The following is a 27,808-nucleotide window of genomic DNA, read 5'->3' as shown; positions in this document are numbered from 1 at the left end:
CCAGTCATTAAAAGCTATTTCCCTTTTGTCACCGAGCTTCTGGGAGGGAAAACATGAAAAAAACCTGAAGGATGAGAATAGACAATACAGGCATTGATGCGTCATGTCCCATGCTCAGGTACTTGCCAGCAAAGCAAAGCAAATGCCACACACCAGCAAAACAAATAAGTGCCCATTTAGCTTAAGTCCTGGAAAAAAAAATAAGCAAAACCAAAACTTTGAGATTCTCTGGATAGGTCAAAGAGGGAAGTCATGATATGACCAGGTATCAAGTGCATTCATGCTGCTGGTACTGGAGATCTAATGACTATCCAACAGTAAGAGGTTCGTTCTCCCACTTTGAACACACCATTCCCATAGCAAGCATATCTACAACAAAGTAATAAATAAATAAAAATAGTCACAAGGAAAAAACCCTGCGATGCACCCCTTTGTTTCCTGATCAAAATTACAGGAGCCATTTTTACATTAAAAATGACACCAAAAAAAAAAAGAGAAAAAAATCACACCAAAACCAGCCATACAAAATGCTCTGAATTAACAAAATCCCTCTTCCAAGAAGAGACCTGAGCACATGGGCAACCTTCACTAAATGAGCAGGTCCAGTTGTTTTCTGCAACCAGTGCAGACTTTTATCCAAGGATACAAGAACTCCTCAAAAACATTTCAAAGATTGTAAAAGCAGTAGAAAAGGAGTTCATTTTTTGATAAAACATTGACTTTTCAAAAATATCCCACCTAACTTTAGTTACGAAGAAAACAGTAAGGTAATGTTTTCAATGCTTCACTTGTTGCAGCCTTCTCTGTATCAGAAAAAAAGTGAAAAACCTTTTTTCAGTCAGAACTGGAACAATTTTCCTTAAATCCCCTGAAGAAGATATGACAGCTTTGCAATCAGTGATGGTGACATGCAGAAAATCATTCTATTAACACTTCTCTAAGCATAAAATTTACTCTTTGCTCATTCTTTCTGCTGAGCCCACCCACAAACATCCAAAATACTTATTTTTAAAATGAATTCCACAGCCAAACCAAGGCCTCCTAGAATCACAATCCCCCATTTCAGGCCCCATTTTAGGCACACTACAAGCCCACAAGTTCCTCTCTCAAAAAAAGCATTAAAACAATACATGAAAATAAGATAAACGCATGAGTAGAACAAAATAAATACAGAAAATTTGTCACAAATCTAGAGAAAAAGAAACAATGATTTGGGGACCTGATTTAACACATGCATCCTCCATTGTCCCAAATCACTCCGTACAGCTTTGAGGTCATTTCCTACCCCAACAAACAACCATACTACTGCAGCACCAAGCACAGACCGCATCTTAATTCAATTTATTTTTGTTTCCTGGCAACTCAGGTGGATTTTGTGGCTTCAGTTGGGCTCTCTACAACCACAGCAATACTGCTGCTTGTACACAAGGTGCATCCACACCTGCTGCTTGGTGGAATAAACTGGCAGGAGTGGTTTTCTCTCAGCCATTAGCTTTGAGGTACTGAGTGATACATACAAGTGATTCTGCTTTTGCTTTGTCAGCTTTGCCATCTGCTTGCTTCTCCATCATCTGCCCAAATGGGAGGGAAAAGCCTCACAGAATCCCTTCTCCTCCCAGATGCTCCCAGCAGCAATGCAAAGAGGCTTGGCAGTCCCCAAAGAGATTGCAATGTATTCCCTTTCATCGAATGATAGAATCACAGAACCATTCAGGTTGGAAAAGACCTCTGAGACTCCCAAACCCACTCCCACCATGCTCACTGACTGTGTCCCCAAGTGCCACATCCCAATGAATATTTTTCCTAATATCCAACCTGAACTGCCCCTGAAACCTAAGGCCATCACTTCTTGTCCTGTCACCATTACCTGAGAGCAGAGGAGCCTGCAGACCATGCTTGGGGTGAGCTCAAGATTCAGCCACGCCAGAATCCACACTCAGCCTATTTAAGGGATGTCCTGGGTTGGGATGCTTGCTTCAGGGGCAGCTTTGTCTTTCTCTACAAGGATATCTAATGAAAACACATGATCCTTTTCTGAAGGAAGCCCTCCATGTGCCTTTATGATCATTTCGGAGAAGTAAGGCAAGTAGAAAGGGAAAAAAAAAAGAGTTGTAATGTCGTGGCTGTAGGATGGATAGTGGAGTCCACTGGTGCTGTACTGAATGCAATGAGTCTCATTGGAAAAATGATGATAGAATGCATTGATTGGTTAGAACATTTTAACTGATAAGCGTCGAGGGTTTCCATGGGATCAGATCTGTGAAGGTCCTGGCTGCCATCTAGTGGAGCTGTGATAGAGACAAAAATAAATAGACAAACTGCAGGTATGGGAATAAGCAGAGAATTTACCTGAAGGTAAAATATCTTTGTCACTTAAGAAAAGATAAAGTAGCTAAAAGGTCGCATGGGCACCAATGAAATTGAGGTCAGAACCACACCATAATTACAGAAAATGGGATATAAATGAGCACTGAAGTCATCTCACCCTGCATTCTGAGACAGCTCAAGTACTCCCTGTCACCCCTATGGAAAAACAGGGAGGGTGAAATGCTTCACTTCTACACTGCCATATAATCACTACTTATTTTATTGTAACATGTTTTTGTGTTTCCTTGCAAAACTATACCTTATTTCAGTCTATCCAACTGGAGAGAAAAACACAATAAGAAGAAGAATATCATGGGGCTGCCCAGAGCCACATCCAGCCTGGCCTTGGATGCCTGCAAGGATGGGGCATCCACAGCCTCCTTGGGCAACCTGTGCCAGTGCCTCACCACCCTCTGGCTGAAAAACTTCCTCCTCACATCCAACCTAAACCTCCCCTGGCTCAGTTTAAAACCAAGAGAGGCTGGATTAAAGGGGGGAAAAAAGGTAATATTTTACATATGCAAAACAAGTCAAATTAGGGAAAAGGGAATGGACAGATGTAGCCCTTCAACCTGGAAGTGGCTTGACCAGAAGAAAGGACAGTACAGGCTGAGCATGGAGCAAGGAACATCATCACCATCTACAGAATTCTGCACACACTGACTTCAGTACAGACAAAAGAGTGTGTCAAGTTAAGGGAAGGCAATAGGGGAAATTAAAAAATCAGATATATTTCAGCCATTTGTATAGACATGACAATATTATTTACATTTTCATACATTATATACATTATAAATTACATTGACTGCATCTTCTCCTGTAACTTTAAGAAATGTGTTCATTGTCCACTTTAAAACAGCAGTTTCATCCACTCACATGCAAGATTACAAGACAATACTATTCTGTATAGAATTACAAATAATCTTTCTTTTCTCATATTTTGAAATATTTGTATATGTTAAAAACGATTACATTTGAGCCAAAATATAGTACAAATAACCACTTCCAGTAGTGCAATATGATACGTAATATGAGCATTATGTATTTTTATTTGTTACTAAAGGACATTCTGCGAGTACAAAAAATCATGAAACATTCATGACAGGTGAAATTCTCTTTTTAAGTGCTTTGGTTTTTAGATTTCCACAGTATGTCATCAAATCACGTCCGCCATGCAGAAAGTTCATCATCACTGATGGTGGATTTGCTTTACAGTAGGCAAGATATGATTAAAAGCTTTATTCTTCATAGAATAACTTGCAAGAACTTCCACCTTAAGAACACCCTGCTCATATCTTAATTTGATAATATGAGAGCACAACTCAAGCTAGACAGTGAAGATATAATTGTCTCTCTTGCAATCAAAGCTGATTTAGATTGCACATCTGACCTCAGTTTTAATTTTCAGACTTCTCCCAATCATCAGGGATCAGTGCTCTCATAGTTAAGTGCCCTTTCATGCTTGTGCCCAATCCATTGAAGGTAGACAAGGACAGCTCTCTTTCCCTATAAATACATACAGGCAACATTGAAGAGATGAAATATTAGTGCTTGGGTGGGTTAAGGGCTTTGGATATTGGTTTAGGTAATTTTTTTACTGCTACAGTTTTTATTAGGATAATAAGTTTCATTAAATCTTACTAAATATATTGGGCTATATCTATGTTTTTATGTCAGTTCTTCTCTACAGTTTCCTCTGGCAAGGTCAATGTCCTTATGACTGCAGGATATCCCTTGGTGAGGTGATGTTTAATGTATTATAGTTTGAATTGTAATTTAAATAAAGCGAAATACTGAACTAGACATCAAATCATAAAATATTGCTAGTTGGAAGGTAGCCATGGGGATCATCGAGTCCAGCATTGTTCTTTAGAATCTGAAATTGTTTCATTTCATAAAAAACACTGATTGTTACTCATATCAATTCTATCCTATCAATGCATCACTTCAGTTTTTAATATCAAATGTATGCTGTTAGTCAGAGACACCTTGCCCTTCCTGCTGATCTCAAGGTTATTGACAGTCATGTAGAGTTGGGAAGAAATGTAAGAAACTAGGCTACACAGATTCTATGAAAAACACTGTAAAAGGGTGATGGCCTGCTAGAAAAAAAGATAAAAAATTCAAGGGCAAAGTGGATGGACAAAAGTCTTACAGGAAATATTATCTGAATGTGTAATGTTGAAGAAACTACTCAAATGCTAACCAGTGGAGAGGACTTCTATTAAAAAAAAATAAAATAAAATATGGAAGATGAGGTGAAGCCGTCCTGTCAAAAATAGTGTTTATTTTCAGCAGGTGACTTTGAAGGTAGAAAGAGAAAAGATAATCAGCACCGTGCAATCAGTTGTGATACAACATGAAAGCCAAGTCCAAGTGATTTCAGTTATTTGGCAGTGGCAGAAATGGAGCACGTTTCTGCTTGCTGCAGCCTGCGGTGCATTTAGCTCAGACAGTGTGCCCAGGAGCTCTGATTTACTTCTGTCTTTACTCATTGCAGAGTAAGCCCTGCAGCAATTTCCACACCCTGAGCCTGACTTGCTCACTCCAGGTCAATTTTTCATTGTTCTGGCCCTACTCCAAGCAAAAGGAAATCATACTCAGCACCATTTACTCTTCAAAGGTCAAGAAGTTTCTGTTGCTCACATTTTTCATACCTATTTTACAAGTTTTCACGTGAGGGACAGGAACGTGCTGAAACATAAACTTATGCAATAGGTGTGCACATGTTCTAGTAGAGTTAGTTAAATAGAAATGATCTAAATTCAATGCAATTCCCTTCCTGAAAATCAGTGAAGACTGTGTGGTTTTTAGTTTTGTGTAACACAGCATATTCAAGATCAAATTTGCTTATAATGTGTCATAATTTTTGCCATATTCTCTGCATTTCACGTCTGTTCACGTTAGTTGAAATGATGTTTGAATGCAGCCAAATACCTTCCTTACTATATGTTCTAAAATGCAAATCAAAATTGTTTGGAGAGATAGCTGGTATTCCTGATTCAGAGGGCTTGGGGTCCAAGCCCTTAATGCAGGCTTCTATAAAAGCAGAGAACAAGAGCCCTGAGAAATCTGTGCATTTATGTGCCTTCCTATCTATTCATAATATGTCCGTTTAACCTCAGTGTGATCATGGTAATATTATTTCAGAGTTTTAGTACCTGATTACCAGCCAGAAAATCCAATCAATACAGTAAGTATTTATAATACCTAATATGACATGTTATACCACTGGTTGAGACATGGAGACAAGCAAAATGCCATCACATATTCAGAAACTGGGTGAGCCAGGCAATGACTGATCTGTTCAGTAGAGGGAAGAATTTTGATTGTTTTTTAATCTCCTTTTATCTTCCAGTTGTAGTGCATGATGGCCTTCAGGGGAAATTTTGCAGTTAATTGTAGAACAGAAATGCAGAAATTGTAGGAGATTTTCTATATCTAAATGTCTGTGGGTAGAGGTCAGTAACATGCAGACTTTTTACTCTAACTGCTTACTGTAGTCTCTCTTTCTAATGGGTAGAGGCCAGAATCTCCTTAGGCTGAAACACCTCCTTTTTCAGGAAAGAAGACTCACTCAAATATTTCTGCATTCAGGCCCACATTCATTCCCATGCCACTTTTGCACACTAGCTGGATGCTCTATATCAGTGAAAGCCATGCAAATTTACCTCTGTTACTCACTTGAAGGAAATCATCAATCACTCAGCACATTCTTCCATCTAGCTTGTCTTCAACCTTTTTGGATAAGGGAAGGGAATAAAAATGAATGACACCATAGGGTCTTCAACATAACCTGTGTTCTATGGAGAAATGGAAACAAACACCTTCCCACACTCTATCAGACTCTCCTCCAACACTCAGCACTGAAATCGAACATGGCTGCATTTTTCACAAGCTGGAAGGAAGAAACAAAAACACTTTCGTTTAAGAGGAAGGCTGATACTGCCTTGGCATTCAGCTTTCACACATGAACTAGTTCACGTAATGTTCCATTTTTTCTAGTTAGCTAAAATTCCATTAACTATAATTATCAGGATAGAATGAAGGAGAAAGGAGGACAATTCCACATGTTTGTATCAACATTTCTGTTGCATAGTGCAACTTAGCAGCGCACTGGAACATCCCAAAGAGTAGAGTAAAAATTCATTGTCTGACGGTCCTTGCTGTTCAGTACCATTTAGCTTTCCTCATTCCTTTCCAAGCTCTGATGTTCCTCACAAAAAGGCGAATCAATCAGTTCATCTACAGATTACAACAACCATTTGGGAAAAAGTAAAATCACAAATACAAATAATAGAAGTGCACGTTTATTTACAGGCTTCTGAACATATTACAACACTGGAGAGCACAACCAGTCAGACATGAGAAAATACTTAGCAATATTCCTAATGCTCCCCTAGCCCTTCTCTTCTGTGCAGAACACATTTATTACTTTTCTTTTGAATTTGCTTGCAAAGAGGAGTTATTTCTTAATGACTATCTTATGGAGCCATGTCCTCTTCTTTCTGATATTTGGCTTTCAGAAGACTTCTATCCTGTAGTTACTGGAATAACATTTGAATATAAGAGCGTATTTGTTTTTGCCATGTATGTTGAGACTATTTTATGTAAATAAAGTATAGAAGAAGAAACAGAAGTTTTTAGTCATGTGTTGCAATTTGACAAGGCATTTCATTTTCTATTCACATCTCTGCAGAGTTGAAATAAAGAACAAAGATTGAACAAGCTGAATAGACTCCTGCACCCATTGTGTGAAGACTGAGTACTCATTTCAAGAGCTGGTCATCTATGGTGTCACTGAACGGTGCTCCTGGTGCCCATTCTCTGACATATTATGCTATACAATTCATTAATAAGAATGTATGGACAGGGAATGAAAAAGAGGCAATATCTGCAGTTTGTGTTGCAATAGTTTATCCATGAGAGGGCAATTTTAACTGGAAAATCAGTCAATCCATCACTTCAGCACTTGTAATGTAAGAGATAGCTGGTGGGCAGAAGTGGATCTTCCTCCAATTTGCTCTCAATAAAATGTCATTGTTAAGGATTTTTTTGCTGTTGTTTGTTTTCCCTAATCAGGCTTATTATTGTGATTACTCCAGATTCTGAGGCTGTCCTTAGCACACAGATGTATTCATTTTTACTCCAGAACTGGTTGGCACAGTCCATCTTGTCCTTCTCCAAACTGGCATAAGTCCATATCTCTTACCGTGCCATCGCCGGCCAATTTCCGTTTGCACCTCAGAAGGAAGGGAGAATGTTATTATCTGATCTCCTACTGTTGAGTAGGAGAAGGGTGGGAAAGAGGAAAAACACAACTGGTAGCTAGAGAAGGCTAAAATTCAGGCATTCTTGAGCAAGATCATTCCTCTGGGCTACCATTCTAGCTGACACAGAAAATTAGGACCCTCCAGTGAGTGGTTCAGGTGACCTATCCTAGTCTGTTCATTCCCCTGTGCTGATCAAAAAGCCTTACGTGGCTAGCTCAGGTTTGGCCTCTAATGTTCAAGACAGTAAATGATGCTCATTCTTAATGTAAAGGATTAAAGACATACATACTTTATGTTGATCTGCTCTATCCTGTGTTCATCCTTAATGATTATAGCCCAATAATCAAAGGTTATTATGAGAGGAGGGGACGGGAGTGGAGGGGAGGGTAAATAATTTGAGTTTTCTAATTCTAGCACTGAAAAAGATTTTCTCCACCAATAGAATGTTTTCTTAGCTTTTTTTTTTTTTTTTTTTTTTTTCAGAATATTCTGTCCTTTCTCTCTTTTTTTTTTTTTAATTTTTAAACCCTTTGGAAATTTATTCCAGGAGTGATGCTACCAATACCATCTGTGCAATTAAACACATTGTCTCCACATTGTTTGCTTTCCCCAATTACTAAGAGATGTCTTCTTGTTCCCATCTGTTTCTAGAACAGTATAATTTGCATCGAGTTCCTTAGTCTACACTCCTCGATTTGTGGCTAAGAAATAATACTACTTTGTATTTAAGATAGCAAGGGAGAAAAGCCACAAGCAATCATTTGCTTTCTGCTGTTGACAAGCATGTGTGCCGTGCCTTGGCATGTTCACAGAAACACACACTGTGTCCAGACCAGACACCAAAGCCTGTTTTAACAACTGAATCTCATTAGAAACGTCTCTTCCCAGATGCTCAAGGAAGGAAATATCTAAACTGAAGTGCTGGATGCCTGCAGTGTCAATCTGGATGTAAAGCTAATGAGTTTATCATCAGAAGAGATTAGAGACAATAATCTCTGATGAACAGAAATATTAGCTGAGCACAATTGAAAAATGTGCAGTCATAAATGCTAAGAAGTGCTAAAATATTTGAAGTCACTCTGTTTAATATTTGAGAAAATTCTTACTAAATAATCAAGAAAATACTGACCGTGGCAGAGTAGTCAATTAAACACTGTTTTCAATCTTAATCAGCCTAAAACTTTAGGCTTGGAAAACGGTGATCTAGTCAAAACAACCCAGGAATCAGCTGCCTCTATCACAGATGACTGCACTTTGTACTTGAATCTTTTTCTACATTTCACTGTTATGATTAGGAACACGGTTCAGCTCCTAAGCACAGCTCTGATACCCTCAGGGCTGGTGCTCTGTGTGGTGGCATACATGAATCTTAAGACTCTCCCTTCATAGGAGCGACAGGTAGAAATTCTAAAGGATGGAATAGCTCATTTCTCCACTAGATGGCTTCATTCTCATGAAGAACATTGAAATGCAAATCAACTTCACCGATTCCTGCATTAACAAACTATCCCGTGAAACTAAAAAAAATTAATAGATTACTTGCTTGCATGATACTAATTATTAGCTCCATAAACCTGCATGTGAAATCAGTATTTTAAAGGATGTATTTCCCTTACCTCTTGGTTCAGGAAACAGTAGAGGAGTGCTACAATAAACCCCTGAGGATGAAACACAAAATAAAAGAGCAGTTGAGTGTTATCACTGTTTGAAAAAGCCACTGGCACAGACTCCATGGAAGTGCTGTGCATGTGAGTCAGCTAAGTTATTTTTACAAATCATGTACCTCCAGCAAAGCCCATCCGTTCCGTAGTCAACTGGTTAATTGCCCATCACCAAAGTAAGGTCATAGACATTCACACGAATACACAATACAGCAAATTAACCCTCAAATTATGCTTACCAATGTATGCCCATTCTACTGCCAAGGAGCTCATAGGGCTTTTCTGTCAACTTCTGTCTTAGCAACGGATCAGATAACATTTTTGCCTACTGAATACATTTATAAAGTTTCTGAACTAAGATAAACAAAGGAAAATCTGAGAATGACAGTGCATCTATATAATCAGCTACTCACCAAACACATCATCTTTTTGTTCAGCTTAACTTTTTTTTACTTTGTTAGTTAACAGTGAAGGACAGATCCAGCTATGGAGGGTCAGAATTCAGTTGTTCAGGTGTGATTGCACAGGATTGGCACAAAGAGTTAAATTTGCACAAGGACTGAACCAGCACAGCTTGTGGGTTTCCAGTAATGCTAACTGACAACTGATGCCACGCAGCTATTTAGAGAGAAATGTGCTCCCTTTTGAAGTTTGGTTTGCACACATCTGTTTCTTTTACTCTGAGATGTGGCACAGAGACAGAGAGGAAAGCAAAGGGAAGCAGAGTGCTGTCTTCTCTTAACTCAGGCAGTAAATCTACCTGGAGGGGCATGTCAGGGCAGCCCCAGTTGCTGTTCCAGTTGGCAGCAAGCTCATCGAGCTGTTCATGCCTTGTATGTCAATTCAAAGTACTTGGGACACCCAAAGTACGTGAAACACTTTTTTCTTACCACAGGGGGGAAACACGTATAATTTCCCAGAGCAGCAGTCTGTCTGAGGTATCTACACTCAACAGAGCTATTTTTTATCGTATTTGAACTACCAATTTATTGCTTGCCAAGGAATTGGAAAGGGGGCAGGACCTACAGCTTTGATTGCCTCTGGTTCTTCTATCATCAGGCCCAAATGGATTGATCTTGTCAGTGAAGTCAGGCAAGGCCTGTGGGCTGTTAGCAAAGATGGCTTTGCTCTGTCTAACTTTGACCCAATGTTGAACTAACACACGTATATCAAAAACTTGGTCATGTACTGGCGACCTGCAAATACACAATCTAACATACAGCCAGGTAGGATATGTATTGCATCCTCAGATCTGTATCCCAGCAAAGAACCTTGTGGAGATACTATCTTCAAGATACAATTATCTTTTGTTTGCTCCTAGGTGTGCTATAGGAACAGGATTAAAACAGAAAATCTACAAAGCAGTGAACTTACCTGAAAAGATCCAATGCAGAGCTCTAAATAAAGCCGAATGCCAAGGCTGGTGTATTCCGGAAGAAAGTTGAAGACAATATAATGGGTTCCAAATAATGGAATTAGAAGCAGCGTTGACCTTGAGAGGCGTCTAACATGAGCCATGAGAAGAAGTAAGGGAATTATTTTTTTTCAGAGTAAAACGCATGCAGTGTGCAATAATGATGAACAAAAATTAGTGAGGAGATCTAAATATCTAGGTATTGAGTTCTTATCTCCTTGGACTATAATGCTAGCCAGAAAGCATAATGAGAAAATAGCTGGAAAGACACTTCTTGTGCTTATTGACTTATTAGGAAGACTATATTTATGACATAGGGTATTTTGGCATTCACTTTTCTAAATGGAATTGTAATTCTGGAAAAAACAAGCAGTAGAATTATTTTTTGCTCTACTTGAGCCATTGAATTTTTTGATATTTATTTGTAAATGAACAAAGATGAAGAAATACACAGTCTCCTTGTATAGTTCGTGTCCATAGAAGGACAACTCCAGACAGCAATTGACTGCTTTGATGACTTTCAAAGGGATTAAGATAGCACTGGGAATTTCTAATATTAAATGCCAGCAAAACTGAGTCTGGTTTTGGCACTGGGCATGTACTTCTGTTTAGAAAAGTTACTTTTGTGATTAAATTAATTGACAGTGGGTTTTTTTGTTCCATACTCTACCTGTACTGAGATGAGTTATTGAAGTTGATTTGTCTAGGGTCTAGTTTTTTCAGCAAAATTCTGATGATGTTGATAAATAGAACAAAATTGACCTGTTAAAAATTTAAAAAAAAAAAAAAGAAAAAGATTACTTTCTCATACTAAATTTTTCAATGAACATCACTATTTGCCTTCAGTTACACTGTCATTTGTGTAGTTTCAATGAAACCTGTGAAAGATTATCATTATAATCCCTGTTTGCAGCATTCAACCCTCTCAGTAGGTTGCATTCCCAGAAGAGGAGATCAAGAACTTGAGAATTCACCTCTGGTAAGCAAGCTACTTTTGTCAGTATCTCATGTGATTCATATTCTTTGTAGCTCATATTTTTATTCTTGTTTGAGCTGGGTGTTGCATTTCTTTAGACATTAGAATATTGAATATGTTGAATATAGATAGCTACGAATGTTGCATCTGAGCTAATCACCCTGTTCTCTCTTTACAGTCAGTGGAGAGTGAGATAACCCACAAGGTCTCAGATGGAGTTGGGGATCATCACTTCCAACCTCAGACATCAAATGATTCGCATACCAGTGGTGCCTGTTTCTCATGGTTGATTCTGAAGAAAGCTGAGGAATCTCAGCTCCAGAGCTGGCTAGGGTCAATCCTAACTTGCAAAGTAAATTTTATCCAGGTGCTATTTGGCCCTGCTAAAATCTATGGATCAGCCTAGCACTCTAAAATCCATCAGTGAAACATTAAGTACATCCAAGCAGGGAATTCATCACTGTAATTCCCTGAATCAGATGAGGATGTCAGACAGAAAAGTAAGCAGAAAACTAATTGTGGTAGAAAGAAATGTCACATTTTGTTGGAATGTGCAACTATGATCAGTGTTCAAAGAGATTATTCATTTATGTTGTCATATATGCCTTATTTGTATGCATCTGGGATCCAAATAAATTAATCTTTAGATAGATGTCCTTAAAGCCATCCACTCTAAGAACAGCTGATATCTCAGATTCCTCGAGCTTAATGACAATTAGGAGTAATCACATGCCATAATCATTTAAGGCCCATCAGTTTATTCAGTGAACATAAAAATCAAAAGGTATTATTATTATTATCTCTTGTGAAATAAATCTATTACTCTTGAAAATTTGTATTAAAATTTATGGCTGATTCTGGATTATTAGTCTAAAACCTCACTGTTCAAATACTGTAAGAATAGTTTAATCACTCACCACCAATTTCAATCAGACTAAAAATTCCAGGAAAATTTCAATTCTTTGAAGAATGTTTGGTGTAAGTAATGGGGAGAGGGCAGTGCTCTGCCTCTTTCTGGCCTACACTGGATGTAGGTAAGTGATAGAACATTTTAACAGTATAAATTCTACCACTCCTGACTTCAAAACTAAAACATTTAATCAAACAGTAACTAGATTTGCATTTAGAAGACTGTTTTTTCTTCCAAGTAGTGTTCAGAAAATTAGAAATACTTACCCCAACAGAAATTATAATAGGTCCTTTGATTAGCCACCAGTAAGGAGAGTCTTGATTAATATCCCAGCATCTGAGAAAATACGGATATGTTTAGAAAGAGGTGTACATAATCACTGCAATCAAGGAACCCCAAAACAGTGCCAGTGAAATTCTCAATAGCTGTACTTTTTATGGAGGTGTAGGTATACTGCAAGTACTCAGATATGCAGATATATCTGCTTTCTACAAGACATATTTTCTTATAGATCATCCTACTTTCTTCGAAAAGACACAGAGCTATGATGAAGCATTAAAAGACAGCCAAGACTGTGACAGTTCCAATAAAACACTTGAACAGATGACAGATATAAAGATACAGATTTCTTCTTCGAAGACACATATTTAAAATGCGAAACAGTTTGTCTGAACCCCAAGGTTCAGAAAATCCAAATGTATTTTGTATCAGAACCTCCAAAAATTCTGCTGTATCATCTTCCTTATCTGACTGGAATCTTTTTTTCTCTTGCAGCCAAATTAAATATATCAACTTCCTGGGAAGGATGCCCTACACAATTACAATACTGCTGCCAGATTATATTTGAGTAGATAGTGTAATCCCCGTTCACTATGTCTACAGGGGAATGGAAACTCAGAACTCCACAGCAGGCACTCATCTAAATGGTGATGTAGAGAAAGGAAAGCCAATAACATACTGATATTATTTTCCCATATCCATGACATGAGCCTTCATAGCTACCATTATTTTTAAAATATAACTCATGTAGTAATGTAGGAAACAGTGACTTACGCTGTGTCTTCAAAGTAGAATTTTGCCAATATCCATATAAAGGTGAAAAGTGTTGGAAAACCTGTCAGACAATAAAACAAAAAACTTTGTTTTCTGGTTTCATCAATTAATCAAAATCTTGTCCATTGGAATTCTGCTGAGATGCTGCTTCTCAGCCATTTTTGGAACTGGAATTATTGTTTGTGGGTCCCTAAATCTCATGGAATGAAACAGGACATAGTGTTGACTATTTGGTGATCGTGCATCAATGTGAAATGTAGAGGGATACAGAAGCTACTTGATCATGGCATAGTGATGCCAGGAAGGTCTGAGCTTGCAACTTCTTACCCACATGAACACAATTCACATTTGATTTTACCTTAGCACTTGCATGCAGATAGCACATTAAAACCTAGATTGATGTAATGTGTTCTTTTCACATGACAAAAGACTAATGTATCAGTTCTTCAAATAATAGCAACATGAACAGTTTGCAAACACTGATTGTGATGCACTCCAATTTAAACCTTCCTTGAAATCTTCCCAAAACACAAAGACTGATCGATATTCTTAGTTGCCAAGATCACCTTAACCTTTGTGTCAACATGCATGGATTCCTTTCCTGAACTGACCAAAACTTCCCTTGGTCCATATATCCAAAGGAGGAAGTTCTCTGATTTTTGCTTTCCACAGTGAGTTTTCAGGGACAGATACTTAATATGAATCCCCAGATGTACTTATTTTTCTATTTCTTTCATAGGGTCTTCAATGCTATACTTTTAAAAAGCTCAATTGCTCCTCAATCGTGTGTGTTTAAAAATAAAAGCAAACTCAACATTTGTTTTGATTTTTGTTACTGACTTCAGTTAGGCAGACTCAATTACATTTTGGATTTTTTTTAATCAGATAAATAAAGCTTTTTGTAACATCTTGCCTTTCATTAATTTTATGTAAAATCCTTACTTACCCCAACCAAAGAGAACCAGCCACCAGAAATATCTTCTTCCATGAGAAAGGGATGAGAGTAGTAGACAGTTAAGGTAAAGAGCCTCTACCAGCAGCCATATGAAATTGGTCATCATGAAGTAGTGACAGAAAACAACTGAGATCTTGCATTCAGTCTACAGGTAAACAAAGTCATAATTATGACATAACATGTGGATATGTAAATTATATTTCCAGATGTTGAATATCTAAAGAGCCTAAAGATCTAAAGACCTAAAAAGAGTAGGATCTCACATTTACTGCCATGTTTAAAGGGAGACTGTCAAATGTAACATGGCTTTCTAAAGAGTAGGACTTAACAGCTTGGAGTCTGCACTGTATTTTACTTTCTGTCTCAGTGCTATAAATACAGCTGGGTCTCCCAATCATGAGATTTCTCCTACACATGGACTGCTTTCAGTGTAGCTTATACAAATAGACTGAAATGCTCACTAGCCTTTGGAAATAAGCATGTTCAAAGACCCTTCACTTTCTCTGTTTTAAATTTTGTATGGCCATGAGCAATAAAGAAGAATCAGCTAACTAAGTTCTGTTTGAAAACAACCTTATTGCCAATGTTTGTCACTGGTTCAAAGCTAAATTGGTTGTCCAGTCTCTTGCACATTCTCTGGTCCACAGTTTGGAGCTTTGGTTAGAACACAGAATCCAACCTTTCCAGAAAACAGAAATACGTTACGAGATACTCAAGAGATTTTTTATTTTAGGTTATAGGTCGTAGAAGAGTAACAGAATAATGGTACTACTCTTTTCTACAGCACAGTCTAAATCTGATTCAGAATAAATAGAATCACAGATTGATGAATGATGTGGAGAGAATAACCACCCTTATGGAAGTAGAACATTTGAACACAGTGCCTGAGGATTAGTGTTCATCACCACAAAATAAATAAATAAATAGATAGATAAATAAATTTTTAAAAAGCAAAAGGAGAAATGAATTGTAAGTCCACACATAGATGGCATGAAAAAATTATCAAGTACCACAATATCTTGCTTTCAAAGTGCTTACTGTAGAGAAACTGCAATGGTCAATGTCTTCCTCTTGGAAGAGGACAGAATCCTTAATGAAAATGGCAATAGCCTTTAAGATGAAAGTGAAAAAGAGCTGTATGTGGATGTAATTTCTGGGGCAGTGGAGCCTCCTGGAAGAAAAGAAGAAAAGTCCTTCTGAAGTAGTTCACTGACTTTGCTGGTAGTAATTCAGATACACGATAAAGCCTTGTTTCACCTCAGGTATTTCCAGGCACATCTAGAAAGAACTCTTCAATCCACTGAGCGGGTAAACAGGCAGAGACAGAAACCTTCCTCACGTAAAGCAATTCACCCACAGTCTACATCTTCATCTTTTCTCTAGTTAGATCATGGCCTCCTTTTTGTTGTATGTTCGTTGTGCCTAAACTAAGATGTTCAATGGTTGGCATTGTTTGGGGACAACGAGAAACCTGTGCTTGGAGAAGGGTCTTCACTGGTATAACTTTGATTACAGCTATACTACTCCACTCCTAAGAACATGCAGAAATACTCTTGTCTCTCTAGACAGTTGAACATCAGTGAAGAAGGTAATGATTATTTAGCAAAGTTTCCTCCATAGCAAAATATTATGGTTGAGTTAAATTGCATTAAATCTCTATGTGGGTTGCCTTATCAAGAATTAAAGAATGCTTCCTTAGCTCACCAAAAATTAATCATATGAATGAAATGAATGCAGATAATTGCTTTAAAACAATTTGGCACATCTATTTTAAATTCCCACACTGAATCAATAGAGATTAATTTTTCTGATTGTTACTAAATACAGACTTAAAAGCTGAATTCCCTTCAGATCCATTAATCTCAGGGTCACCTACCCTTAAAGCTCAGTTAGTATGTGCAGAATTTTATTACCAAACAGAAATGCCAACCCCATTCTTGGCACTTCACTATAAGTCTTTCCTCCCTATTTCTAAATCTCTTTCTGTCAATTGTTTCTTTCTTTCCCATTATTTGACTTGGTTTGTTTTCTTAGGGTCAGGATGGATGTCAATACACATAACTGTTGACTTCCAGACATAAACTAGGAAGCAGAAGAGGTCAAGAAACTTTCCCCAGAGAAAGCTGATTCTCACAGAATAGTAAAAAGAGGTAATAAATCTCTATTTTATTATTTTATTTTTCACTCTGCACAGATACGAGAAGTAAGCAAAGATTTGTAAAATAAATCCTGTATGGTAGCAACCATCGTATCTACACTGAATAAGAATACAAGCAATCAATACAATACTCTAAAATACATGTGAAAATATCTAATGGATGAGCAGTTCAGTGTGAAAAAAATGTTACCAAACATGCCAAATTCAGACTAAAATTCACGGGTATGTTGTTTGTTCTAAATGTTTCAATAGTGATATACACAGTGCCATAGGAACACTGGCTCAGAATTGAGTTCTTTTTTATTTTCCTTGATATAAAATCTGCTGAGCTCATATAAGCAAGCATACATTGCTTATAAAAATCTATCTTCATTCCAGCTAAAGTAAGCAAATCTATCTTTTGGCTATTATTATCTGAATTGCTGACTGGGTAATTTTTATTTGTTTCTCTGATAATCTTTATTTTCTAATCTGAATTTAATATTACCAAACCAATATTGCCTGAAAGTCTTAAATTTATTCTTCAGAATGTCTGTTTCTATTACTTTCTCATGTCTAATCATGTCGCATATAGACTAAGGCACAGAGAACTGTTAAATGAATCAAGTTAGAAGATAACTTCACATACCTGAATGCCATAAGAACTGTCACAGCAATAACAAGTGAGGTAATAGACAGACTGTATCCTATGGTATATATTATCTTTATCGTAGAAAAGTAGGATTGCTATAAGAGAAAAGAATGATTTGTCACATAAATTGCAGCCAGATGACAGCTGCTTTTCTGATTCTAGCAGTTTTGCTTTATTTGGTGCTTCCAATCTGTTCAGAGCCCTGACAGCCTTTTTTACCCTAATTCCACAGGAAATTTCAACTGAAATCAATCATTAATGTTTCTTTACAAAGACACTTTCTATGGGTATGTGAGCATAACACAGTTGAACTATTTATTAAGTTGGTTTCAAACTCACTTATAAGCCCTGAAAAGCCTAAGTAAATCTTCCATAATGAAGAAAAAACTCCATTTTCATAGGCATTGCATTCATACTGTGTTTTCTGCACAGCAGTAATGAAAAGACAATCCTGCAGGCTGCATGATGAATAAAGAATGCTTTCAGCTTTCCCTTATGGTCTCTCCACTTTCCTTTGCTCTATCTCCTTATTTATAATTTTGCCACCTATTCCCTTTTCCATTTAAAAACAAACAAACAAACATAAAAAGACACATTATTTTTCTTTTCCTGGGGATGTTTTCTTTCCTTTTTCTTCTTGCTTCCATTTTCAAGTTGTGACAATCAAAATCCATTTCTATCTTAATGGCACCTCTTATCAGACATGGTCTCTGAGTGAGCATTATCTGACTTCAGCTGTCATGCACGGACACAGAAAACAGAATGAAGAAGCTCTGTAGATCTTTCCTTTTTATCTCTTGGCTCTGCCTCTTGGGCCTCCATTCAATATTCTTACATCCTAACAACCATGCAGCTGCGCAGTGTGATTACCTACAGTTCAAGGTGAAGGATGACATGTATTTGTTTTGAGCTCTGAGTTTCATCAAAGGTATTATAAGCATGCTATTGGGTAGGGCTTATTTCATTTATGTTGGATAATTAGCATTTAGCTTTCTAAGGAAAAGTCTATCTTAAAATGAGCAGTGTGAGAGCATGGTCCCAGGACTGTGCTGGTTAGATGTTATCACAGCACTGCTTATGAATGGCTCCTCTTCAGTTAGTGAAGGGAAACAAGCACCTCCAGATGGCAATGCATCTTATCTGAAGATGAGGCCTGATTGCCTTCCATCAGCAAGAAAAGTAATCCATCACATTAGCTTAGCCTTACACAAAATAATTTTGTGTGTTCATTTTTAGATTGGAAAAGTTAATTGATCTGGAAACTGCACAAAGTGGCCTTTACTGTCAGTGGTCTGGAAGGCATTGCTCCATAAGAAGTGTATGAAAGCTGTGCTGGGCTTGCATTACTTGGCATCTTCCACTTATCAATCAGAGATGAGAAACTCAGCAAGTAATAGCCTTAAGTAGATAAACATACAAAGTGGGACTTCAGGTAGAGGTAAGTGAGTCACTGCTAAAAAAGAAAGATCTGGAGACTCACTGAGGTTGCTTATTTTACAGCATAAATGCAAGGAAGCAAGGAAAGGATTTTTCTAGAAGTGATTTTTATAGAGAGCAGCAGGTACTGTGCCTCAGAGACTGGGAAGGAAGCCTGAGTTAAACAACTGACACCAATCAGCACAAAAAGTAATGGGTAGATGAGAAATATCTCAGTGACAACATAAACTAAATACATGCAGTATTTTTTGATCCTCATTTGGCACTATATTATTTTTCCTCTGCAGATAAATTCTAAATATCACCCAGTGTGTAAATCTAGCTGAAGCAATATTCCATACACAGCTATAGACTCTGAAACATATTTTGTTTTTACTTCCTTGCTGATCTAAATATTCTACATTAGGGTGAGAAACCCTATCTAACCTGTGCTTAGATATTGCTGAGTTCAGAGTAGTGGTGTTTTAGCAGTGCACTTGCTGTACCAGTGCTGTGATACCACAAAACCATCTTGCTGACTGATCCTATTGGATTGCCCTAATGTATATCATATGAATATTTTGAACGAGAATCTTGACTGTTATATCTGTAAGCATGTTCAACAGAGCTGCGTGATTGCATAGAATTTGCAGCTGGGTTTCTAAACATTACTCTCTTATAGCTGAAAAATAAAGCATAGTTCCTCAAAATAGGTGTTCAGAGTAAAATTTGAATTACATTCCTTACTTGGTAAGAAACTTCAGCTTCAGCCGAGTTTCCTTCCCCAGTGGTCTTCAGAAATAGAAAGGAATCCTGTAACGTCACCATGTCATGTTTATTTAATTCAACTTACTTCTTCAAGTGGAATCTCATCTTCAACTGGACAAGCAATATGATAGGAAGGGAATGGCTCTGACCAGCCTTTCTTTGTGCAGTTTCTTCTTATTATCCCAGCTGAAAGAGAATCACTTATTCTTATCAGTGAAGAGTTACATGACAAAGAAAATAAAAACCAGGAGATGTCTTGCTAGTGTGAAGACTGAACTAAGAGAAAAGAACCACGGCCATTGTTATCCCATATTGCTGACAGGACCGTTTGCATGCGTACATCCAGGTAGTCAGGTACAAAATTTTAACTGTTTTTCTGGAGATAAACAGCAGAAAGAAGTGAGAGAACCAAGGAGACAGAAGTAGAGGTGAAATGATAAGGAAGAAATCATAGGTAGGTTGAGAAAGCCCACTGAAGAAGATTGGGAGGTGCTGCTCCGTCAGGTTTCTGCCTCATTCATCTCTCACCCCTCTAATGTACACCTTCTTACTCTCTCACCTTCCTTGGGGCTTACTTTCCTCTGGAGACCAGGCACTGGAATAAGAAGTTTGTTTTTTGGGGATAACACATTTCTATAAAAAGATTTCTGAGTCAGATGAAGGATAAGTGAGAGAATCCCAGAAGAGGAAATGAAAGTACGCAGATGAAAGGGATTTTCCTTATCCCCTGCTCATAGCTAGCAAGTGCTGAATGAGGCTGAGGTTGGGGTTTGAAAAGTTTTCTTCTTGTGGAACTGCCAAAGCTACATATTTCCTGGAAGATCATTTCTTCCTTATGAGATTGCAGTTTGTTCCTGGCCAGCTTTATCCAGAGAGTAAGCATTAACAAAAGGCATTAACTTGCATAGCCTTGTGTTTAACCCAACACAAACATATGCTATTTTAATGACAAGATACTGCTTTGTATTGCCAACCTTGGTCTTAAGAAACAATCAAATAATTCGTTCCTCAGCCTTTCATTTCATCCAAGGCTAATCAGAGCATAGATCTCACAAAGACCCATGCTTAATTTCTGACCTAGATGAGTCCTGTGCTAGCTCTGTACAAATGTACCCAGCAATATGATCTTGAATCCTGGAGAAACCAATGCAAATCACTTGACTGATTTTAGTGTTCTTTGGATCAGGATCTTATCACAGACTGTGGGATTACAGGTAGCTGTGTATCATGCATAAGATGTGAGATATCTTCTCAGCACCCTCCAATCTGATTGAAATTTTTGCAGTGATCCCCTGATCTGAGTACAGGGCTGAAATTTTTGCAGTGTTCTGTCTTCATCAATCAGTGTTCTATCTTCATCAATCATTTTCAGATATGCTTGCCCCAGGCATGCAGCCCAATAATAGTTAGACAACCAAAATAATATATCACCTGGCTCTTCCATGAAGTGAAAGAGGATGTTTGGGCAAGGTAAGGCAAGAGTCTCTCCAGCATCTGCCTCTGGCCAGCACAGTAATTTGTCCCAGGTTTTCTTGCAACCTCAGACAGAAAGTGAAATACATTTTTAAGCATGATTACACTTGAGCAAAATGGAAGATTTTTTTTTCTAACTTCAACCCTCTGCCCCTCACATTTCTTATAAAAATAGTTTAGGCTCAGTTTTTATTTTATAGTGAGAGATAAACACCTCCAGATGACCATCTACTCTGCTTTAGTTAGACCCATGAAGCAACAAATGAAAATGTGTTTAGGAAATGGGAGGGAGAGTTCTGCTGGAGGACAGACCAGATCATGTCAAGAGGTTACGCTGTTGTTAAAGACTAATGATGCCATGATAGCACTCAGCTAGGGGAAGGAGCAGGACAAAGAAATATCCATTAGTCTGTCCGTGTTTGAATGTGAACAAAATATTAGTAAAGAAAAAGTGAAGGTATGGAAGCAGATGGAAGAGGAATTGAGCAGAGCCCAGCGATGTGGGACAGTGAGTAAAACAATCAAACATGCATTGACAGTGACTTAGTCCTGATTCTTGTAGGGTGTTTATTCTCCATCATTCAATTCATCCCTCTCTAACGGATACCTGATGTTGCATTCCTGCGCTCCTCTGAGTTTTCCAGGCATTCTGCCTCTTTTTTCTTCAGCTCTGCTATAAAATCACATTCTGGATGGACATTCCCAGCAACCTACAGAAAGAGGAGTTTCAGCTGATCAGGAAGAAAGTTTTGGGAAGGATCTGAGAAGACACGACTCATTTGCTGCCTGACGTTAGTCCCTACCAAATCTGGATCCAGGGAGCTAGAATGTTCTCCCTTTCTTGATAGCGAAGGGCATACAAGACCAGCCTGCTTCTCAGCAGAGACACGTCCCCTCCCAGCCTGGAAAATCTGACCATGAGCCCACAGTGTGCTCTTACAGCTCGGAAGGCCAGTGATATCCTGGGTTCCATCAGTAGAGGGGTTGCCAGCAGGGGAGGGGGATTGTCCCCCTCTATTTTGCTCTCATGAGGACCCACCTGCAGGGAGGCCCTTCAGATCTGGGTCCCCCAGTACAGGAAGGATGTGAAACTTCTGGAGAGGGTACAGAGGAGGCCACAGGGATGATCAGAGGGCTGGACCACTTTTCCTATGAAGACAGGCTGAAGGAATTGGGCTTATTCGACCTGAATTAGAAGAGGCTGTAGGGAGACCTCATTGCAGCCTTCCAGTATTATAAGGGGAGATTATAAGCAGGTGGGAAATCAACTTCTTACACAGATAGGTAGTGATAAGACAAGGGGGAATAGTTTTAAACTAAAGGACAGGAGATTTAGATTAGATGTCAGAGGAAAGTTCTTTACTGAGAGAATGGTGAGGTTCTGGAACAGGCTGCCCAGTGAGGCTGTGGATGCTCCACCCCTGGAGGTGTTTAAGGCCAGGTTGGATGGAGCCCTGGGAAATCTGATAAAGTACTGAAATCTGATAAAGTACTTGATCTAGTGGTTGGCAGCCCTGCCTGCAGGAGAGGAGTTGGAACTCAGTGATCCTTGAGGTCCCTTCCAACTCAAACCAGTCTATGATTCTATGGTCACGAGCTCCACTGCAAGCCTGCTCTGGGCCATAGACCATATCACTGACAGTTGAACCAGATGCTCCTAGAGGTTTATTCCAGACTTAATGATTCTATGATGTCTCATTGAGCCTGACTTTAGCTCAATCCTGTCAGCGTGGCTCCATCTCATCATTCCAAGCCATTTTTGGTCCTGATTTCCATCACTGATCCTGATACTGACCTCCACAGACTGGTTGTCACCCCAGTCTCCCCTGCCTGCATGCTAGAGGTAGTGGGTTGGGTTCTGGCTGGCAGGATCCACCCTTGTGTGCCAAGTTATCATTTATAAAGTAAATACAGCATAGACAAAGTGTAAGTGATTTTCTTGTGCTCATATTTGCATATACTGAGGATATGGGTATTTCCCCCAAATCCTTTTCGAGGGGCAGAAATCAAAGGAATCATGTAGTAGGAGCGAAACTCTTTCAAGAGGATCATAACTAATATTTCAGGTTGTCCTCCAGAAATCTCTTTGCTGATGTGGAAAACTGAAACTGCAAATAAACACTGATATGTTCCAAATAGAAGATGAATTTACAGCTGCTGTGTTCATTAGTTTCTGCAGGGAAGTTGTGGTTTCACATAAGAATGGAAAAAAAAAAAAAAATCAAGCAAATCTTGATTGTCAGACAACCTCAGCTGAAAGTCATGTTAGTGTAACAAAAGAAAAGCCAAACAACAGCAAATCAACAAAAAGCCTTTTCCAGATCATGCTCTAAAGATGGACATGAAATGCACACAGAAGAAAAAAGACATTGGTTTTAGTTATTCTAGGCGTTTTTTCATATCATGCAAAGTTTGCCCATTAAATGTTGCTTTACCACTGTTTTCTCTCATACGCATCAGGATGGCTCAATATCTCTATTCTTTTCACATTACAGTAAACATCACACAAGTGATGACAGCAGAAGAAGCCTCTGTTTATAGAAGGTGAGAGTCAGCCTCTAAAACATTCAAAACCTCTCCAAAAGTTGACTTCATCTCTTCCAAGGAAAGCACACTATTAGTTTATGCAAACAGTGAAAAGAAGTGGCTGTTTTTCAAAACCATTCTGTAGGCAAAATAATTTTTGCATAACCTCCGTTACAATAAGATATGTAAATGCACAATATGGGATTTATATTATATACTTACACATAAATACATGGGTTTTATTCAGTGCATGATCTGAATAACATCATAACTGTCATGACTATGTAGAAGAAAATTTCTTCTTATTTCTCTTGTACAAATGGGGCACGTTCTCATAGAGACCTTCAGTGATATTACTGATATCACTATTAATCTGGATCCCGATATTCCACACAGGAGCAGTTACAATCCTCAGACTACAGGGAAGCAGAGATGGTCACATTGGCAACACAAAAGAAAGCATAGCTTTGCATGAATAGAAATATATGCAGTGATTTTGCAGTGCTTTGTTTCTCTCAATCCACGAAGAATGAACTGCTTTGCCACTCCTCAAGGAACGATCCATCAGAGAAGAGGTTCCCTGGATTCTAATTCTCAGGGGAGAACAAATGGTATAGCAGAAGGATAGCAAAAGGAAGATGCTGAAAACATCAGCTCAAAAGCAAAGAAAATATCCTTCCCCTACTTTTCATACTTTCTCTGCTACGTGTGCGATTCTGAATGCTGGTTTCCTAATCAATGCCAGAAGCAAAATATCAGCAAAGCCTCTAAGCTGTCTAAGGTTGGATATTTCTAACTACATCATAAGTATCCTTGCTGATTCAACTCATTTGTTACCTTTGGTATCTGAGCTGCTCACATTAAATAGCATTAATGCTACCAAAAAGGCAGATGAAATGAGAACTAATAAGGCTGCATGTTCTGAAAAATCAAGAGAACTGCTCAACTGACGTAACAACTCTCCTCTACTTTCTTGTTACCATCTTTCAAAGCCTACACACAAAAAAAAGGAAATTCTGCCAATGATGTTTCTCCTCAGCAAGTGGGAAGAAAGCAGTGAAAGGCACTGATACACAGATCCTAGAAATTATGTCCCTTCTGAAGCTGTTCACACTTTTCATAGCTTCTTACCTTGTTTAACTGCAACTTAAAAAACAAACAAAAAAAATTCAAATTTTCAATTCAAAGAAGTACAGCTGTATCCAATCTGATCCAAGGAGAAAACAAGCAATTATTAAAAAAATACTGAAGGAAAAGTTAATTTCATGCAATTACTCACAAGCACCGCAAGACTCAGGGTGTACAGGACACAGTGGTATAACATGCTAGGATTCGTGGTCCAAAGCAAAGTGAGATTTTAATTCTTTTATCTTCCTTAGCATCTTTCACCTTCCTTTTGGCTTCCCTTTCTCCCATCAGTTGCTGATCTGAAGCATTTATCTCTTTGCACAGAAGTGACGTAGCAGCACAGTGAAGTGGAAATTAAATATTAACAACTCCCTAAGCTGCATTTAACCTGCTTTCCACATTTTAATTTTTCAGTATACTCAAAGACTGGATGGGTGGATTGAGAGACTGTTCCCAAGATTATCAGAAGATCAGCACCTCCTGGAGAGATGCCACTTTATCTCTCCGTGACACAAAATAAATCAGAAGGGATAAAAGTTCCAAATGTTGCTAATCTTGCATTTAAACAACATGGCTTGCAAAACACAAACCCACTTTTACCAGCTCTCCTTAATACCAGTTCATTCCAATGAAACATGATTCTTACTGTAGCTTCAGTGAATCTTTGTGTGGGTGTGTTTATATGGAAAATAATGGCCCTGGCACTACATTTCAAAATACAGGTTCAAAATCCACTCACAAGCATATGAACCCAAGTTTTCTGTGGGGCACATGTTGTAGGTTGATCTGAAGGCAACATTTGCAAGTGATTCTTCTCACTTTTTAAAGTCCAGTGTCTAAATCTAAACTAGACATCTTCTGCAGTCAGAGTATAGAAATATGTACACTCTGTTCATTCTCTTAAGATGAACCTTGGGATAGGTCATCATCATAGAAGGATTATAGAATCATTTGAGTTGGAAGGGACCCTTAAAGGCCATCTAGTCCAACCCCCTCTGCAATGAACAGGGACAGCCACAGCTCCATCCAGCCTGACCTTGAGTGTCTTCAGGGATGAAGCATCCAGTGCATGTCTGGGAAATTTCATGTGCTAATTCACTATTTGTGTTAAGATTTCAGGATGGCGTACTGAGAAAGGGCTCAGAACAGGGTAAGAGCAAAGAACAGGCTGATTGGTCCCCATCCTACTCCAGAAATACTCATTTTGCCTAAATATCTAAATATCTCACATCCAGGTGCCATCTAGTCAGCTGTATTCCAGTCATCTTGAGTACATATGAAGTTTTGTCTGTCGATAGATAATGTCTTGAAGGACAAGAAATTCAAAAGTCAACATTCATCAAATGCTAACATTGCAAAAGCAGAGATACAAGAAGAGAAATGCCCTTAAAATTTTCATTTTTCCTGTTTTTTTAATCCATATAATGCCATTCCTCCAAATTAGTTCTTAGCCTCATCTTCCATCTTTTCACAAGTCTTCCTACAGTCTATCCCATATACTTGTTTTCCCCTCTAACACTGCTTTTTCCTCCATCTTCCCACTAGTTAAATCACATGGCATCTTACTATTTATCTATACAGCTTAGACAGGTGTATAATCAATGAATATACAGATGCTATAGTATATCCAGGAGCTTGGCTAATGTAATTACTATATTAGAGTAGGAAAGAAAGACGCTCACCCTATCCTAGGCTTGCATAATAGACTCCAGTGGAGCAGATCTCCAGAAGAGACCCTTCCCCACTGGCAGTCAGTTCTTAAATAGGTCTAGGAGAGGCGGAGCCAGGCTCCACCCCTTCCTGCAACACAGGTGAATTGACAAGTCCTGAGTGACCAAAGCTATGAGGAGCACCTTTAAAGTTGTGCTTATGCAGGACTGGACCAGGGCTTGGAAATATCTGAGCAGATGAAAAGTATTCAGGGTTTGGCTTTAAGTTGGAGCTGAAAGAGAAGTGAGTGTGTGCAGTGCAGAAGATATCTTCAGAGAGCTGAATTTAGTTGGCAAGTTTTACTTCACTGTGCACATGAGGATTACTCCTTTTCCCCGGAGCATTTTGCCTTACCTAAATCAGGCAAGCTTTCACAGGCTGCTGAAAACAAAATTAGACCTCTGTTCCTAACACCATTCATCATCCAGTTCCAGAGGATGAAGCTCTAGACTTACTGGTGTATAACACCCATCAGTGCTTTTACCATGGTCAAATTCCTATCATTTTTCCTAACCTCATTTCAGAAACTACATAATTTGGAGAACTAAAATATTCCCCTGCAGAGGGCTAACATAGAAAAAAACAAACTAAACAAAACATAATGAAGAACTCAGCCCATCGTGTAAAATTCCTTTTTTCAGCTGGCAAATTTGTGAAAAAGAGTTGGTAAGAGAACATAAAGCTGCAGTCTTAATTTGTCATGGTACATGATTTTAAAATAACCTCTGGAAGCAGTATTCAATTCCCACCAGTGTTTTGCTGATTACCTCAAATTACCATTTGAGGAGATACATAACCTGGTTGTACGACTCTTCAGTAATAAGGCTGGAACAAGGAGCTGTACTGCCTTACTAATATTTAATATCATTATATTCCCTGAAAATCCTGTAAAACCACAGTGGCGGTTGTTGTCATCGCAGCTCACGCCAGTAGAGGCCTCTCCTTTCTTCTTCACATCCCCTCTAATGGTTAATGCCGTTAAGAATAACTGTCTTCACTTTCAAATGATGTTACAAATAGTCTTGGAATATTCTGGCCTACAGACACTTCAACCTTTGTTCAAATAAGACTCATAAGCAGTCCTGTTTCATGTGAGTTACGCCTCAACGTTTCACAGGGATGCACATTTTTGGCTCAAGTCTTAGAAAAAAAATCGGTTGCCTATGAGTAACTTTCAGTGTATGTATCAGAAATTTCCATTTCGGCCACAACATCTTTTGTGTTTATTCAGTGCTGTTGAAGTCATGCCTAAAAAAAAACCCACAGAAGACACTGCTTACCACTTTCCAAAGTATCAAAGCACATAGAGAACCCAATGGAAAACATCTGTGATGGTGTCCACTTTTCAGGGGTAGGGAGCACTGATACAGTGGGGTCTCCTTCTGAAAT

At 38.5% G+C, this 27,808-nt stretch overlaps 1 protein-coding gene across 1 annotated transcript; it reads right to left on the bottom strand.

Annotated features, from left to right (window-relative positions):
- Window positions 1-6,669: 6,669 nt before the first annotated feature.
- On the bottom strand, window positions 6,670-25,006 carry GHRHR (growth hormone releasing hormone receptor). The gene is made up of 12 exons (XM_010712226.4): window positions 24,861-25,006; window positions 21,663-21,765; window positions 19,668-19,768; window positions 17,396-17,493; window positions 15,648-15,780; window positions 14,601-14,754; window positions 13,655-13,715; window positions 12,868-12,937; window positions 11,386-11,477; window positions 10,676-10,805; window positions 9,257-9,298; window positions 6,670-7,610 (listed from the first exon to the last, which is right to left on the bottom strand). The coding sequence occupies exons 1-12, from the start codon at window positions 24,903-24,905 to the stop codon at window positions 7,488-7,490; spliced, it is 1,152 nt and encodes a 383-aa protein (XP_010710528.1). The 5' UTR covers window positions 24,906-25,006; the 3' UTR covers window positions 6,670-7,487.
- Between the last annotated feature and the right edge of the window lie 2,802 nt (window positions 25,007-27,808).

The sequence above is a fragment of the Meleagris gallopavo genome, chromosome 6 (genome assembly GCF_905368555.1).
Source record: "Meleagris gallopavo chromosome 6, MGAL_WU_HG_1.1, whole genome shotgun sequence".
Classification (NCBI taxonomy): domain Eukaryota; kingdom Metazoa; phylum Chordata; class Aves; order Galliformes; family Phasianidae; genus Meleagris; species Meleagris gallopavo.
The sequence above is the reverse complement of the archived record's forward strand: the minus strand, read 5'-3'. Positions and strand labels throughout refer to the sequence as shown.

Bases quoted from the DNA above. Each gene is read 5' to 3' on its own strand.
- GHRHR (XM_010712226.4), bottom strand. From the start codon at position 24,905: ATGTTATACCACTGTGTCCTGTACACCCTGAGTCTTGCGGTGCTT. The intron at 15,781-17,395 runs GTATGTGAAGTT...CTTTTCTTCCAG, and splicing joins ACAGTTCTTATGGCATTCAG to GAGGCTCCACTGCCCCAGAA. The intron at 14,755-15,647 runs GTAAGCACTTTG...GTTTACCTGTAG, and splicing joins ACCATTGCAGTTTCTCTACA to ACTGAATGCAAGATCTCAGT.